At 48.5% G+C, this 15,679-nt stretch overlaps 1 protein-coding gene across 1 annotated transcript in view; it reads right to left on the reverse strand.

Moving 5' to 3' along the window:
- The window catches only part of DNAH2 (dynein axonemal heavy chain 2), a 110,880-nt gene that overhangs the window by 9,325 nt on the left and 85,876 nt on the right, over positions 1-15,679 (reverse strand). Inside the window, exons 65-78 of the mRNA XM_017531365.2 lie at positions 8,878-9,042; positions 8,053-8,178; positions 7,763-7,911; positions 7,627-7,693; positions 7,339-7,489; positions 6,933-7,081; positions 6,617-6,750; positions 6,331-6,475; positions 5,992-6,191; positions 4,040-4,166; positions 1,506-1,692; positions 1,165-1,313; positions 843-1,026; positions 418-608 (exon numbers count right to left, since the gene is read on the reverse strand). Coding sequence (XP_017386854.1) covers positions 418-608; positions 843-1,026; positions 1,165-1,313; positions 1,506-1,692; positions 4,040-4,166; positions 5,992-6,191; positions 6,331-6,475; positions 6,617-6,750; positions 6,933-7,081; positions 7,339-7,489; positions 7,627-7,693; positions 7,763-7,911; positions 8,053-8,178; positions 8,878-9,042 — 2,124 coding nt within the window. The remainder of the gene's footprint in view (positions 1-417; positions 609-842; positions 1,027-1,164; positions 1,314-1,505; positions 1,693-4,039; positions 4,167-5,991; positions 6,192-6,330; positions 6,476-6,616; positions 6,751-6,932; positions 7,082-7,338; positions 7,490-7,626; positions 7,694-7,762; positions 7,912-8,052; positions 8,179-8,877; positions 9,043-15,679) is intronic.

The following is a 15,679-nucleotide window of genomic DNA, read 5'->3' on the forward strand; positions in this document are numbered from 1 at the left end:
TTTTGAGATGGAGTCTTGCTCTGTTGCCCAGGCTGGAGTGCAGTGGGGTGATCTCAGTTTGCCACAACCTTTGCCCCTCGGGTTCAAGCGGTTCTCCTCCCTCAGCCTCCCAAGTAACTGGGACTACAGGCACGCACCACCATGCCTGGCTAATTTTTGTATTTTTAGTAGAGACAGGGTTTCACTATGTTAGCTAGGCTGGTCTCAAACTCCTGACCTTGTGATCCACCCCCTCTCCAGCCTCCCAAAGTGCTGGGATTACAGGCATGAGCCACCACGTTTGGCTGAGGCAGAATTTTTTAGAGGACAATCAAATCAAAGCCATGTTGTTGTTGGGTTAAGCCTTCTCTCTGATGCTAGCAGGAGGTAAGGTGGACCAGATGGCCCTGCTGATGCTGGCTCTCTATGGCCACATACCTTTGGTGGCTCTGTGGTCATCTTGATGCTGGCCTGCAAGATTGAGATAGGGAAGTCTGGGTGGGGGCTGGAGCTGAGCCAGAGACGGAAGGATGGATGAGGATCCTCCACCTGCAGCTGCTCCACCAGCTTGTCCAGGTTAGGCATCCAAGACAGTGACAGATGGCAGTTTGCCAGGAACACCCAGTGTCCTGCAAGGAGATGCCAGGGTCAGTGGGAATCATTTCCTAAGCCCTGCCTGTCCTCATGCTTTCCACCTGGCGTAGGTTGGGGGGTGGCTGGGGAGGGTCTAGCACTCAGGTCTGCCACTTCTGGGGCTCTCTATAGAAGTGGGAGATGCAGGTACAGTAGTGTAATTGAGGTTGGAGGTTCTAGGGACAAGGACTGGGCTGAAGCTGGGGGTGAAAGAAAGGATGGACACCAACCCTGAGTCACACCCTCTCGGAGAAGTCGAGCAGCGATGGGGGCCTGGCCCTGGCCCAGGGACAGGGCGTGGAAGCGTTGGGCCATGCCTGTGTGCTCTGCCAGCTGGAGCAGGGCGCTGGTGGGGTCCACACCCGGGGACAGGATGAACACAAGTGGGGATCGTGGGGTTGAATCCTCCATCACCTGCCAGAAGCACAGGTATGGCATCAGGCAGAAGCCCACATAAGCAAAGTTGGGGAGAGAGATGGAGGACACTGAAACAGAGCAAGGAAGGCAGGAAGGACCCCGGGGTTGTGGGCTCAAGGAAGCTGAGCCACTGACCAGCTTCATATTCAGCACAGGCGGCTCGATGAAGCGGGAGCCAAGGTTGGTGACAATGAAGGAGGTCACGCAGAAGGCCACGCGGTCCTGGCGCAGAGAGCGGACGATCAGCATCCGTTGCATTTCATTGCAGGCATTTTCCCACTCACCTAGGGACGAGGTGAGTAATTGCAGGGAAAGGGAGTGAGTCTGGAAGAGCAGGGAATCCAGACAAAGGGGCACCTGCTGAGAATGTGCTCTGGCGCCAGCTGGGAGAGGGGATGGAGGACAATGGGAAGGGCAGGCACCTAGCTGAATGGAGGGAAGCAGAAAGGTGAGAGCCGGGCACAGACACTTGGTACCTGGCAGCATTGCCTTCTCCGGGGCAGCATTGGTATACCACAGGTGCCAGTCGCGAGGGTACTGCTCAAAGGAGTTCATGAGTCCATGGAAATTGGTCAGTTTGTCCAGCTCTGTGATGTTATCCCAGTAGGCATCTGCAAGCCAGCTAGTACACGGGTTGTCCATTTGGCCCTCCCGATCCAGGACCTGGTGGAGGAAGAAAGGGATTGACTTGGGAATACCTCAAAAGAAGAATGATCTTTCCTCTCTCTCTCTCTCTCTTTCTGTGGGAAAGCCAAAAGCCAAAATTGTTTGTTTGTTATGTTTTTATTTTTTGTTGAGACGGAGTCTCACTCTGTCACCAAACTGGAGTGCAGTGGCGTGATTTCGGCTCACTGCAACCTCTGCCTCCTGGGGTCAAGTGGTTCTCCTGCCTCAGCCTCCCAAGTAGCTGAGAGTACAGGAGGCTGCCACCACACCCAGCTAATTTTTTTTGTATTTTTAGTAGAGACGGCGTTTCACCATGTTGGCCAGGATGGTCTCGATCTCTTGACCTTGTGATCCACCTGCCTTGTCCTCCCAAAGTGCTGGGATTACAGGAATGAGCTTCTACACTAAGCCTTTTTTTTTTTTTTTTTTTTAAAGACAGAGTCTTGCCCTTGTCGTCCAGGCTGGAGTGCAGTGGCGCAGCCTTGGCTCACTGCAACCTCTGCCTCCCAGGTTCAGACGATTCTCCTGCCTCAGCCTCCTGAGTAGCTGGGATTACAGGTTCCCGCTACTATACCTGGCTAATTACTGTATTTTTAGTAGAGACAGGGTTTCACCATGTTGGCCAGGCTGGTCTTGAACTCCAGACCTCAGGTGATCCACCCTCCTCTGCCTCCCAAAGTGCTGGGATTACAGGCATGAGCCACCATGCCAAGCCCAAAATGGGTTTTGTATGAGAGTGAAGAGATGAATATAGCGATCCTAGAGAATAAACGGGGGGGTCTGGGAACCAGACCCTGCCCTTAGCCTTCACAGTTCAAATTTAGGAATCTGGCACCCTCTGCTGGTTGCCTAGTAATAATGTCTGCAACCTAATGGCTGGTTGGTAGCCTCACCCTTCAGAGAAACACAAACTATTTACTCATTCATTTGCTCACTTGCTTATTCATTTTTCTTAACAAATATTTATTGTTCACCAACTATGGATTTTAATCATTGGGATGCATTACTGAGAAAAATGGACAAATATCTTTGTCCTTGGAGATTTTATTTTCCAACATGGGATTGTGAAGTCATGGGCAGATTATGAACCAAAAACATAACAAATAAGTAAATAGTATAGCAAAGACGGCAGTGCCATGGGAAAATAGGATACTCCGAGGAGGGTAGGGAAGACTGGGAATGTTGAGGGGTAGTTTGAAGTGTGAAATAAGATGATCAAGGTCTCACTGAGGTGAGGTTTGAAAGAGGTGAGAGATGGCCAAGTACATATGCCGGGGAGTGGCTTTCCGGCAGAAGGCACGGCCCTGCAAAGGCCCTGAGGTAAGACATGCCATGGGGATTGGGGAGGGCAGTCAGGCCTATGTGGGGAGGGCAGTGAGGCCTGAGTGGGCGCTGTGTGGTAGGAGGCAGCACCAGCCATGGGGAGCCTGTCACAATGACATCTACTTTAAAAGGGCCTCTCAGGCCAGGCACTGTGGCTCATGCCTATAATCCCAGCACTTTGGGAGGCTGAGGTAGGAGGATTGCTTGAGCCCAGGAGTTCAAGACCAGCCTGGGCAACATGGTGAGACCTTGCCTCTACAAAAAATACAAAAATTAGCCAGGCATGGTGGCGCAGGCCTGTAGTCCCAGCTATTCCAGAGGCTAAGATGGGAGGATGGCTTGAGCCCCGGAGTTGGAGGCTGCAGTGAGCCAAGATCACTGCCACCGCAGTCCAGCCTGAGTGAGGCAGTCAGACCTCTGATTGCTGTGTTGAGAGTCTGGGGTGGGAGGCACGAAGTGAAGGTGGCAAAAGTCAAGAAAACGTTGTTTAGGAGGGCAGGAGAGTGCAGCATGGCTGTCCAGCCTTAAGGGCCTCCTTGAGGTTCACAATCACGGACTTAAAGCAAGTCCATTCGGTGTGGATGTGTTCTTCTCCGGCCATGCTTAGCTGCATGGGCCATGCAGGGAGCCAGGGGAAGAGAAGCAGGATCTAGCCAGAGTGGTAGATGCAACACAGAGAGGAGGAAAACAGGGCTTGAGGAGCCTGCCAGGCAAAGATTGTGAGGGGACCATAGGACTCAGGCTGGGGAAGGAGTGCCTTGAAAGGCAGTAAAAAAGTGGCAAGATCACACCAATCGGTGGGTCACAAGTGAGACAAGCCGCAAAGCCCAGCCTGTGCTGAGGGCCAGGGGGTGCATGGCAAGTCATCCCCGCAGCACCAGGGAGCTCACCGTGTACCTGATGCTGGCCTGATTTTTCTCAGCTCATTCATGGCCGCTGTGGGTCTGGAGTCCTTATCACACTTGCCCTCATCCCCATCCTTGACCATCCCATACTGGGATGTGCTCTCTGCCCAACTCACCACACCCCCACGTAGAAAGAAGTTGTATTCATCCATGTTGAGCTTGCCAGAAGTCTCCAAGATTTTGGCACACATATGAAAACTGAATAGTAGTTTGTGGCGTTCAAAAAGGGTACGGCAGGTGTACCTGGGAGAAAGGGACAGGGAGGAGGGAGGAGGCAGAATGGAATGGGGGCTGCCACACCAACTCTACAATCCTACCGTCACACAGCCTCACACAGAGGACCTCACCAGTCTCTAATCCTAACCTCCTGGAAACAGCCAAGGACTCAGGGGCTAGAGACAAGAATTTCCCAGAGTTCACTCATAACTATAATAATAGCAATTATTATTATTACTGTATTAGTTTTTGAGACTGAGTTTCACTCTTGTTGCCCAGGCTTCAACAGTCTCAGCTCACTGCAACATCTGCTTCCCAGGTTCAAGCGATTCTCCTGCTTCAGCCTCCTGATTAGCTGGGGTTACAGACACCTGCCACCACACTTGGCTAATTTTTGTATTTTTAGTAGAGACAGGGTTTTACCATGTTGGCCAGGCTGGTCTCAAACTCCTGACCTCAGGTGATCCACCCACCTCAGCCTCCCAAAGTGCTGGGATTACAGGCGTGAGCCACCGCACCCAACCTTTCACTCATAATTAGTCATTCAGTTCCATTAAAAAACCAAAGCCTTCATTATTCCCCTAATGTCTTGCCAGGCACTCTGCTGGGTCCTGAAGACAGAAAGATGAATAAGCCACACTCTCAGAGAGGACAGAGAGGCCATCAGTTACGTCATCCCTGCTTGCTGGACTTGGGGAGTTTTCTAGAGGAGGTGCCTCAGGGTGCAGCAGAGTTTTCAGGTGACATAGGAAAGGCAGAGAGGTCACAGCATGAGCGAAAGCATGAGAAGGGCACAGTACACAGGGCAGTCAGGGCTGCTGAGGCCCCTGGTGCAAGGCAGGAAAGGTGAGGCTGAGGCAGGAGAAGGCCAGGTCACGAGGGCTTCGTGGGCCACTGGGGACCTAGCAAGCAACCACTGGCAGTCAGACCCGGGGAGCAGCATGTCCAGGTTTGCTCAGGCAGGCAGCTACAGGAGGGTGGGTTGAGAGGGTGGAGGCAGGAAGACCTCTAGGAGGCCATTGTACAATTCAGAAAAAAGGATCCCCAGGGCCTAAAGTACAGCCAAGGAATGGGAAGATGGAGAGCGAACAGTTTGCAGAAATATTCATGAACAAAACCTGGTGACTGCTTTGAAGGGGAAGAGTCAAGGATAACTGCCAATTTTGGCCAGGCATGGTGATTCATGCCTGTAACCCCAACATTTTGGGAGACCACGGCAGGAGGATCCCTTGAGCTCAGGAGTTTGAGACCAACCAGGGCAACGTAGGGAGACCCTGTCTCTACAACTAAAAATTATACAAAATAAAGGATAACTCCCAATTTCTGGCTTGGGTGACTGGGTAGTGGGTGTTGGTGTCATCCAGGGATGAGGACTCTGAAGGAAGAGGGAAGAGAGTGAGTTTGAGCTGAAACTAGTTGAGCTTGAAGGGTCTGTGGGATGTCAGCATAGAGAAGTCCAGTTCCTTGCTGCTCAAATGTGATCCACAGACCAAGAGCAGTGGCGCCCGCTGGGAGCTTGTTTGACTTGCCCCACTCAGATCTGCCGAATCCCAACTAGTATTTTAACAGAGTTCGGGTGCTCTACCCGCCCGTTACCATTTGGGCAGTGCTGGTATCACCAACAGTTGAGTAGATAAGTCCAATGCTCAAGAGAGGGCTATAGCCACAAAACTGGGAATCACTGGCCCACAGGTGATGGTTAAGCCATGAGAGTGAGGGGCTACCAGGAGGACACAGGCAGGGGACGGTGGCAGGCTGAGGGCTGCGGCATAGGAAAGCACTAAGGCATGGTGGCCAGAAGAGCCTCGGCCACTCGGCCTCCTGGCTGGGGCATGTGGGGGAACCCTCAGACCTGTAGACAGCGTAGGTATGGTAGTCGTTCAGGTAGTCAATGCGGTCCTCCAGCTTAGTGCTGCGGTGGCTTTTGTCAATGCTGAGGATGAAGAGGCTGATGTAGGCATCCAGTGAGAACTGGTACATGGGGTCGATGCAGCCCATGTCATTGAGCACGAAGAACAGGACTGATGCCCGCTGGGCACATGGGCGATAAGCCTGCAGGGGCCAGGGAGTCAAGGCCACCAAGGGACATGGCAGGGAGCAGGGGCTTGGGGAAAGAGGTCGTCTTGAGCCATCATGACAGTTTCATCTTGGATGGCTGGTGAAAGGCAGGGCGGGAGGGCACGGAGCTCACCTCCCGAGCCAGGTCGATGTTGATCTCTGTGGTCTCACTGGTCTCCAGCTGCTCAGTCACCTCTTTGGCCGTTATCTTGGAGGTCTGCAGCGTGTTTACCAGCTGCACATCATCTAGCAGGGAGCCGGTGGCCTCATTCAGCAGCCTATGGGGAGGCCCAGAGACACATGGAGCCGGGGTTCGGGGGACCAGGCTTCCTGGGATGCTGCTGTGCCTGGGGTGGGCTGGGTGGAGGCTGGCTGGGAGGAGGCCTGTGGGGTGGTGGGAGGGGGAGGCAGGGCCTCACCGCAGGATCTCATCCTCCAGCTCCTTGAGCTTCCTCTTGCCAGCCGCAATGTTGATGACCAGTGAGTCCTTCTGCTCCTCTAGCTCAGGCCGCTCCTTCCGCACCACAATGCCCAGCAGCTGGGCCTCCAGGCCCTGGGAGCATCCAGACTCACCGTGAGGGGCTCTCACTCCTTCAGCCTTCACCTTCCTCATCCCTTTACACCTCGAAAGACCCCTCATCCTCAGCTGCCCAGCACAAGCTTATCCCTTTTCTCAATCCTTCCAAACTCTTCCTGCTTCATCCCAGCTCAGTCTGGACCTCAGCCTGCACCCACCTGTTCTTTAACAGCAAAGTTGACGATGGTGGTCTTGGCTGAGGTCTCTGGGCTGTAGTGGGGGTTGGAGAGCTTGGTGGTGATGTAGAAACGGAAATTGGTATTATATTCCACCTCCTTATCGCCAAGACGCATCAGCAGCCGACCGCCTGCATCCATGGAAGGACCCCCTGTGACAGGTACTGGCTAACCCATCCCTCACCAGCTGCATCCACGGAAGGACCCCATGTGAAGGGTACCACCAACCCGTCCCCCACCAGCACCCAGGGACAGTGATTTGGCCTGCCCTAAGGCCCCAGCCCAGGGCTGTCTGAACGGAGGGACAGGTAAGTAGAGGACATAGTCAGAGAGCCAGCCCTTCCCTCCCTAGCATCCCACTCTGCTGGTCTCGGGGACTTGTCCTGACCAATTCGGGCTACAGATTTGTTGAGCACGGGATTGAGTGTGGGGTCCAGATATTCCGGCACGTTCTGAAGAAGCACCGGGTATCCAAACTGAATGGCATTTTCTAGAATTCGAAGATAATCGCTCATCTGCAGGTCGATGATCTTCAGGCCCTAGAGAGTGAGGGGGAAAGGTGGGGGAACACTGGGGGAGACAAGGGAGCTGACAGCCCAAGGGCAGGGCCTCAGGAAGAGGTGGGGCTTGGGCAGAAATTCTACCGGGGGACAAATGCGGCCCCCCAGCCTCACACCTGGCTTCCTTCCATGTTCTTAATCCATTTCAGGGCCTGGGCCTGAGGGTCGATCATCAGTGCCCACCTGGAGGGGGAGGGCAGGTCAGAGGACAGCCCCGTCCCTGTGCCGCCCCCATCCCAGAATTACCCTTACCTATTGCCTCGGGTGACAATGATGCCATTCTCAGTGGAGAAGGCGTCAGAGGGCAACCCCTGGATGTTCCAGTCCCGGACTTTGGTAGGATTGGACAGGAAGTTCTCAATGGCGAAGGAAGGGGAGCAAGGAACCTGAAGCTCCCAGATCTGGGGAGAGAAAAGCCCCAAGCTTTAACTTGAAGAGCTGAGCCCAGCAGCCCCTGCCCCTGCAGGATATCTCTTAATAGTCCCAAAGGTCCTGCCCTAGCCCTGGTCTCAGAGCCCCCTTATACCTGAGCCCCATCTCACCTTCCTGATCCAGATCAGGTTGACAATCTCATCCCGGTAGTTGGTCAGGAAGGGTCCCATGTAGGAGAGGAAGGCAGCTGCCAGGAGACAGTCCCCCACCAGGTAGCCCAGGTCCTCATCCAGGCCCTGGCAGACAGGAGGGAGGGTAAGCCTGCCTGGGCCCCAGCACTCTGGGAGACACTTGGAATGCTTTTGAAGGCACCCTCCTCTGGACATTATCTAATTCAAAGAGGTTCTTTTCCATCTCCTCAACATTTGCATCCTGACAATTCTAGCCTGGTTCTAATTACTTTTGAGCTTCCTATCTCTAATGGCAGTGTTTACATTCTGGTGATAAGGCCTAACCCTTTTCAGGAGCTCACTGAGGGCAGAAAGATGTGCCATGTCTGTTTTCTCTCCGGTCAGTGGGCTATGTCAAGAGTCCTTGTGTGCACTTCCCAGCCCTACCCAAACACTGAAGCAGATCCCAAATGGTGCAAAAGGCCTTTCTTCCATTGTTGTCACCAAAGGTGTGCAGGGGGAGGGAAAGGGCTCCCACGCCTCAGTTCTTAGAGTTCCATATACCCAGGTGTCCCTATTTTCCCTGACTGTCCCTCAAGCTAATAGTCAGTTCTTAGAGTTCCCTATATCCAGGTGTCCCTATTTTCCCTGACTATCCCTCAAGCTAATGGGGATGGGTCTCTTGGAAGTGATGGGCAGAGTGAAAGAACACCAGGTGATACAGGTGAATGGAAGGACAGGTAAGTAGAGGACACAGTCAGAGAGCCAGCCTTTCCCTCCCTAGCATCCCACTTGGCTAGTCTCGGGGACTTGTCTTGATCTCACCTGGACTGTCTCCTCCCATCTGGCCTTCTCGCCAGCCAACCCTGACACCAGCATCCCAGCTCGCTCCAGCTTCAGCTCCATCTCTTCAGACTTCTTGCGAAGCTCCTCCTTCTGTGCCAGCTTCTCGTCATACTGTTTCTTCAGCATCTCCAGTTTCTCAGCTACCTGGGAGAGATTGGAGTATAGGGCATCAAACAGAGCCAGACTGTTTTGTTCAATTCATGACTCTGCCATTTGGTAGCTTTGTTAATCTCTTTGAGCCTCAGTTTCCTCATGTTACAAAAGAATACTCACCCTATAGGATTGTCCTGAAGGGTAAATGAGATAAAATACGTGTGATGAGGTAAGGTAAATTTTCTTCCCCTTTCTTCTACCACCCTTTCCTGGCTGGTAGGAGATGGAGACCTCTTGAAGCATAATAAACCACACAAGATTGGTTGTCAAGAGAAGGCCAGAGAGCACATAAATGACTGCCACTCCATTCCAGAGACCATACCTAAGGTGGAACCTTGAAAGAGGAAGAAGCAGCAAGAAATGAACCCAAGAGCTGTTCCTCTAACAGCTAAAGAGTCCACTCAAGACAAAGGACTGGCTGGGTGTGGTGGCTCATGCCTGTAATCCCAATACTTTGGCAGGTCAAGGCAGGAGGATCCCTTGGGGCCAGGAGCTTGAGAGCAGCCTGGGCAACATGGTGAGACCCCCGTCTCTATTCAAAAAATAGAAAAGAAAAAGGACCAAGTCCAAGGTCCCACACTAGAGATGGAGGCCTGGGCAGAACTGTGTATACTAGAGAAACCTCTCTCAAGTCATTGCCACCTAGGGACTCTGTTGAGGTTGGAATGAATATATATACACACACACATACATATAGGGATATATATGTATATATACACACAAACATATATAAAGGGAACTAACATATATGCTGTGCATGCTATGTGTAACCCTCACTCCATATTCCTCATGATGAAAAAGACAGTCATACAGTCTGTATCCAGGCACAACTGCTGTTGGCCAATCAGATACACATATAAGATCATACACACATACAGGATGTTGGGGCGGCTCTATCTGTTCTCTACTTCAGATTTCAGTGAATATATATATAATAACATATATAACATATCATAGATAATATATGTATATATAATATACAACATATATGTATATATAATATACAACATATATGTTATACAACATATAACATCTATATTAGAAGTACATAATATATAACACATTATGTATTATATGTATATACTATATAGGTAATATATATAATGTATAACATATATGTAACATATATAATATATATTTTATATAAATATCAACTGAAATCTGAAGTAGAGAACTGATAGAGCCTTGTTCTAAGATCCTGTATGTATGTATGGTATGTATATCTGATCGGCCAACAGCAATTGTGCCTGGATACAGACTGTATCACCATCCTTTTCATCATGAGGAATGTGAGATGGGGGTTACACATAGCATGCACAGCATACGTTAGTTCCCTTTCCTGCTGCCACCTCACTAGGAAAGGCAGCCTGCAATTGTGGAAATAGTTCCACTACTATAAAGCAGAAGTAGCTCTGCCTTACTGAGTAATTCTGGTAAGTTTCAACCTTTTGGAGCCTTGCCGGGGTTACTGTGTATAAGGGTGATGTGCGCTGAGGTGCAGTACCGAGCACACAGCACCCAAGCAATACCTGGCCCAAGCACCTGGAAATGGTAGAGATCACTCTCCAAAAAATATTCTTTAAAACAACGTGGAGATTCAAGGTGTCACCTTCCAGGGAGTCTCTGTGAATCTGCTGTGATTCTGGGGGCTGCCCGATAAAATAAAAATAAAGTGTCACCTCCCAAGGACTTGAGAGCTTATAGGTTCAGCCTTGGCAGTGACCTGATAGATGCCATTAACATCTAAAGAAAGAAGGTGTCACTCAGAAAGCACGTGGTCAGCTGGGCCACTCAGAGGAACACTCGCTGGGGGCCCACAGGGTGGCGGGGTGGGGGGTGCTCTAACCCCACACATGGGTGTCGGGTCTAGCCCTGATGGAGCCGATACTTCAGTGGTCTTTGCTCCAACACCTGCCAGTTGCCAGGATCATGTGATCGAGCTGGGTCCACGCTCATCACCAACATTCTGATTGTAATTTCACTTCCCTTGGAGATGTGTCAGTAGGGAGGCATCCAGGCTGCTTGATAGTTCTTTTCGTTTTGTTTTATTTGTTTCCTTTATTTTTTTTATAGATAGTTCTATGTTTCATTATTTTATGTGTGGTGGTGGTGTCGTCATTGTTTATTGTTTATACAAGAAATACATGTGCAAGGTTAAAACCTAAATGATATAAAAGAGGTTATAGGAAAAGTAGCATCTAGACCACCTTTCCCACACCCAGATTTCTTCATCTGAGGCAAACTATTTTTTTGTTTGTTTGTTTGTTTGTTCTGAGACAAGTCTCACTCTTGTTGCCCAGGGTAGAGTGCAATGGCGTAATCTCGGCTCACTGCAACCTCCACCTCCTGGGTTCAAGTGATTCTCCTGGCTCAGCCTCCCAAGTAGCTGGGATTATAGGCATGCACCACCACAGCTGGCTAATTTTTGTATTTTTAGTAGAGGTGGGTTCACCACATTGGCCAGGCTGGTCTCAAACTCCCAACCTCAGGTGATCCTCCTGCCTTGGCAAAAGTGCTGGGATTACAGGCGTGAGCCACCACACTTGGCCATGGCAAACTACTTTTTAACCACTCTCCTTTTTATTTATGCTGATTGTTACTTCTGTATCTCTGAAAAATATGCTTATGCCTCTATTTTTAAAGTATGCTAATCTCTTTGCAGCTTTGAATTTTTAAAAATTATTATGAAAACTTTTAAACCTAGAAACACCTATCAGCTAGATTTCACAGTTAACATTTTGCTATATATATTTCATATACTTGTTTTTTGCTAAAGTATCTTCAAGTAAATTAAAAACTCATGAAATTTTAAGCCAAAATACTTCATAACACATCTCTAAAAATTAATAAGGACATTTTTCTGCATAACCATAACACTATTATTACACCTAATAAAATCTTTGTCATATCTTAGAAAATAATTTTTAAGATTATTTTCTACCTGTTTTTTTTTTGAATAGTGAATACATTTACATAAATAAAAATCCAAAAGGAACAAAAGTGCCTATGGTGAAGGGGAGGTCTTCCTCCCACTCCTGGGCCCTGTCCCAGGCCCTGCCCTAGTTTCCTGGGTAGCTTTCTAGAATAGTTCCTGCACAGAATTGCTTCCATATAAAGAAAACATAAGCACTGTGAAGACAGGGACTTGTTCACTACTGAATCTTTAGACCTAAAATAATGCTCAGTACTCACACATTTTTTAAATAAATGAATGTGCGGTTTTTTGTTTGTTTGTTTGTTTGTTTGTTTTTTAGACAGAGTCTTGCACTGACCCAGGCTGGAGTGCAGTAGCATGATCTCAGCTCACTGCAACCTCCACCTTTCAGTTCAAGTGATTCTCCTGCCTCAGCCTTCCGAGTAGCTGAGATTACGGGCACCCACCACCATGCCCAGCTAATTTTTGCATTTTTAGTAGAGATGGGGGTTTCACCATATTGGCCAGGCTGGTCTTGAACTCCTGACCTCCAGTGATCCGCCCGCCTCAACCTCCCAAAGTGCTGGGATTACAGGCATGAGCCAATGTACCTGGCCAGAATAAATGAATTTTTAATCAGTGGTTATATACTATAACACTGTTTGTACTTTACTATTTTTTTTACTTGTTTCCAAGTCAGTTCTTATGAGCTGCCTCATTCTTTTTAGCAGCTGCAAAACACTCTTGTGAGTGATTGAACTATGATTTATATAACAAGTCTCCAACAGATACACGTTTGTGTTTGTCCAACATTCTGCTATGAACAATGCTGTAATAAGTATCCTTGTACAAGGTCAGGCATGGTGTCGCACACCTGTAATCCCAGCACTTTGGGAGGCAGAGGCAGAAGGATTGCTTGAGGCCAGGAGTTTGAGACCCCTGGCAACACAGCAAGACCCTGTCTCTACAAAAAAAAAAAAAAAGAAAAAATTTTGTACAGGCATGAGCACATCTTTACACTGGTATTTCTTGTTCCTTTAATTTTTTTTTTTTTTTAACTTGTGAGTTTTGAAATAGCTATCAAAAATTCAAAAGGCCCAAGGGCACGAGGGTAGGAAAAGTCTTCCTCCTAACTCTGTTCCCCACTCAGCCACGTCCCTTCTTTAGAGGCAGCCAATGTTACTATTGTTACCAGTTTCTTGACTTTCCTTCCAGGGATATTCTATTCTTGACTCTCCTTCCAGGGATATTCTATACATATAGAAGCGCAGTCTGTTTTGCTGTTGCCTGGTGTATTCATTTTAGATTATTTCTTTTTGTTTTGTTTTGTTTTTTGAGACGGAGTTTCGCTCTGTCGCCCAGGCTGGAGTGCAATGATGTGATCTCGGCTCACTGGAACCTCCACCTCCCAGGTTCAAGCAATTCTCCTGCCTCAACCTACCAAGTAGGTGGATGACAGGTGCCCACCACCTCACCTGGCTAATTTTTTTTTTCTTGTATCTTTAGTAGAGATGGGGTTTCGCTATGTTGGCCAGGCTGGTCTGGAACTCCTGACTTCAGGCAATCTGCCTGCCTCGGCCTCCCAAAGGGCTGGGATTACAGGTGTGAGCCACCGCACAGGCCCCATCTCTACTAAAAATACAAAAATTATCTGGGTGTGGTGGCAGGAGATTTGCTTCAGTAGCTGTAGTCCCAGCTACTCAGGAGGCTGAGGCAGGAGAATTGCTTGAATCAGGGAAGTGGAGGTTGCAGTAAGCCCAGATTGCTCCACTGAACTCACTCCAGCCTAGTAGACAGGGTAAGACTCCGTCTGAATTGTGCACTTTAAAATGGTTACAATAATATATTTTATATGTGTTTTACCATAATCAACCCCCTAAGAAAAGGAGGTATACGTATGTGAATTTATAACCACCAATACGGTAAATGCTTATTGGTTGGATTATATCTCTTATATTAATCTATTGCTAAAGATTTCTCCGAGTTAAATTTAAGTGCACAAGTCATGGTTCCAGATAACTGACATTTTGTTGAAGCTGAAACCAAGATTTTCTCCATGTATCCTCATTTCCTCAAATGCTATTGGGTTTCTACTGTGGTCTTTGGCAACAGTAATAACCAGTTTTTTGGCAACATAATTTTATCTGCAACTTGTATATGCCTTATTAAGACCCTTGAATTCTTTTTTAATCTCGAATGATGCTCATGAGAGACTTCATTCTGAACTAATACAGCCTTTAGTTTCTGAGGAACAGCATACTTTTCCAGGGAGAAACAGCCCAGCTTAAGAGAACTGATCTACCCAGAGAACTCCCACCCCACTATGGTCCAAATGTTCATGTCTCACTCAAATTCATGTTCGAACTTAATCCCCAGTGCAGTGGTGTTGGGAGGTGGGGCATCTGGGAGGTGATTTGGTCATGGGGGTGGGGCCCTCAGAAATGGGATTAGTGCCCTAATAAAAGAAGCCCAAGAGAGCTTGTTTGTCCCTACTGTTATATGAGAACACACAAAAGCATCATCTGAGAGGAACTGGTCCTACCAGACACTGAATGTACTTGCACCTTGATTTTAGACTTTCCAGCCTTCAGACTATAAGACACCAATTTCTGTTATTTATTTATTTATTTATTTGAGATGGGGTTTCACCATGTTGGCCAGGCTGGTCTTGAACTCCTGACCTTGTGATTCACCCGCCTCAGCTTCCCAAAGTGCTGGGATTACAGGTATGAACCATCGCGCCTGGTCAATTTCTGTTATTTATAAATTACTCAGTATTTTGCTCCAGTATTGGGCTCCTAGAGAGGAGGCCAAATGAACTGAGATAACCCCTCAGCTGAGACTGAGCAGAAGAGGAAGTCGGGGTAGGGGGGATGATTTGGGGACTTTAACTTCAGAAGGTTGAATTCTAGAATTTTAACTCACAAAGGCAAGATTAGTTGATTTCAGATTTCCATTCCTTGGGACTTTAGTTTACAAAGGGATTTATTTAATCTTTGAAATTTAATTTCTCCCTGGGGGTTATATTAAAATTTGTGGAATTTCTGTGTATCATTATTTTTGGAGCATTTTAATGCTGTCATTTAATTGCGCTGCATGGCCTCTGATATGTTATGTTGGACAATGTGACCAGACATAATTTGGAATGCAAAATAGGAAAAAATGTGAATGTTCAGCCTTGGGGATACAGTTGTCTTGAAGTATATTAAGATTCTGTTCTGACCCATTTCAGAGCCTTCTGGGGCCCTATCTACGCCAGTTGTTTGTAACCCTTGTTGTACATCAGAACTAGCTGATGAGTGAGTAATAGCTAAAGCTATTTACTCACACTTTGTACTGATCTGCAACGTAGTTGGGCTCTGAGCCTCTTTTCAGACCTGAGACCCAGTACCATGCATAAGCTTTCCTACCTCTGACAAGAAAGCTTTTAAAATGCTGATTCTGGCAGGGTCCGGTGGCTCATGCCTGTAATCCCAGCACTTTGGAAGGCAGAGGCAGGCGGATCACCTGAGGTCAGGAGTTCAAGACCAGGCTGATCAGCATGGTAAAACCCTGCTTCTACTAAAAATGTAAATATTAGCTGGTCATAGTGGTGGGCACCTGTAATCCCAGCTACTCAGGAGGCTGAGGCAGGAGAATCACTTGAAACTGGGAGGCAGAGGTTGCAGTGAGCTGAGATTGTGCCACTGTACTCCAGCCTGGGCAACAGAGTGA

Source organism: Cebus imitator, unplaced genomic scaffold, assembly GCF_001604975.1.
Source record: "Cebus imitator isolate Cc_AM_T3 unplaced genomic scaffold, Cebus_imitator-1.0 Scaffold72, whole genome shotgun sequence".
NCBI classification, from domain to species: domain Eukaryota; kingdom Metazoa; phylum Chordata; class Mammalia; order Primates; family Cebidae; genus Cebus; species Cebus imitator.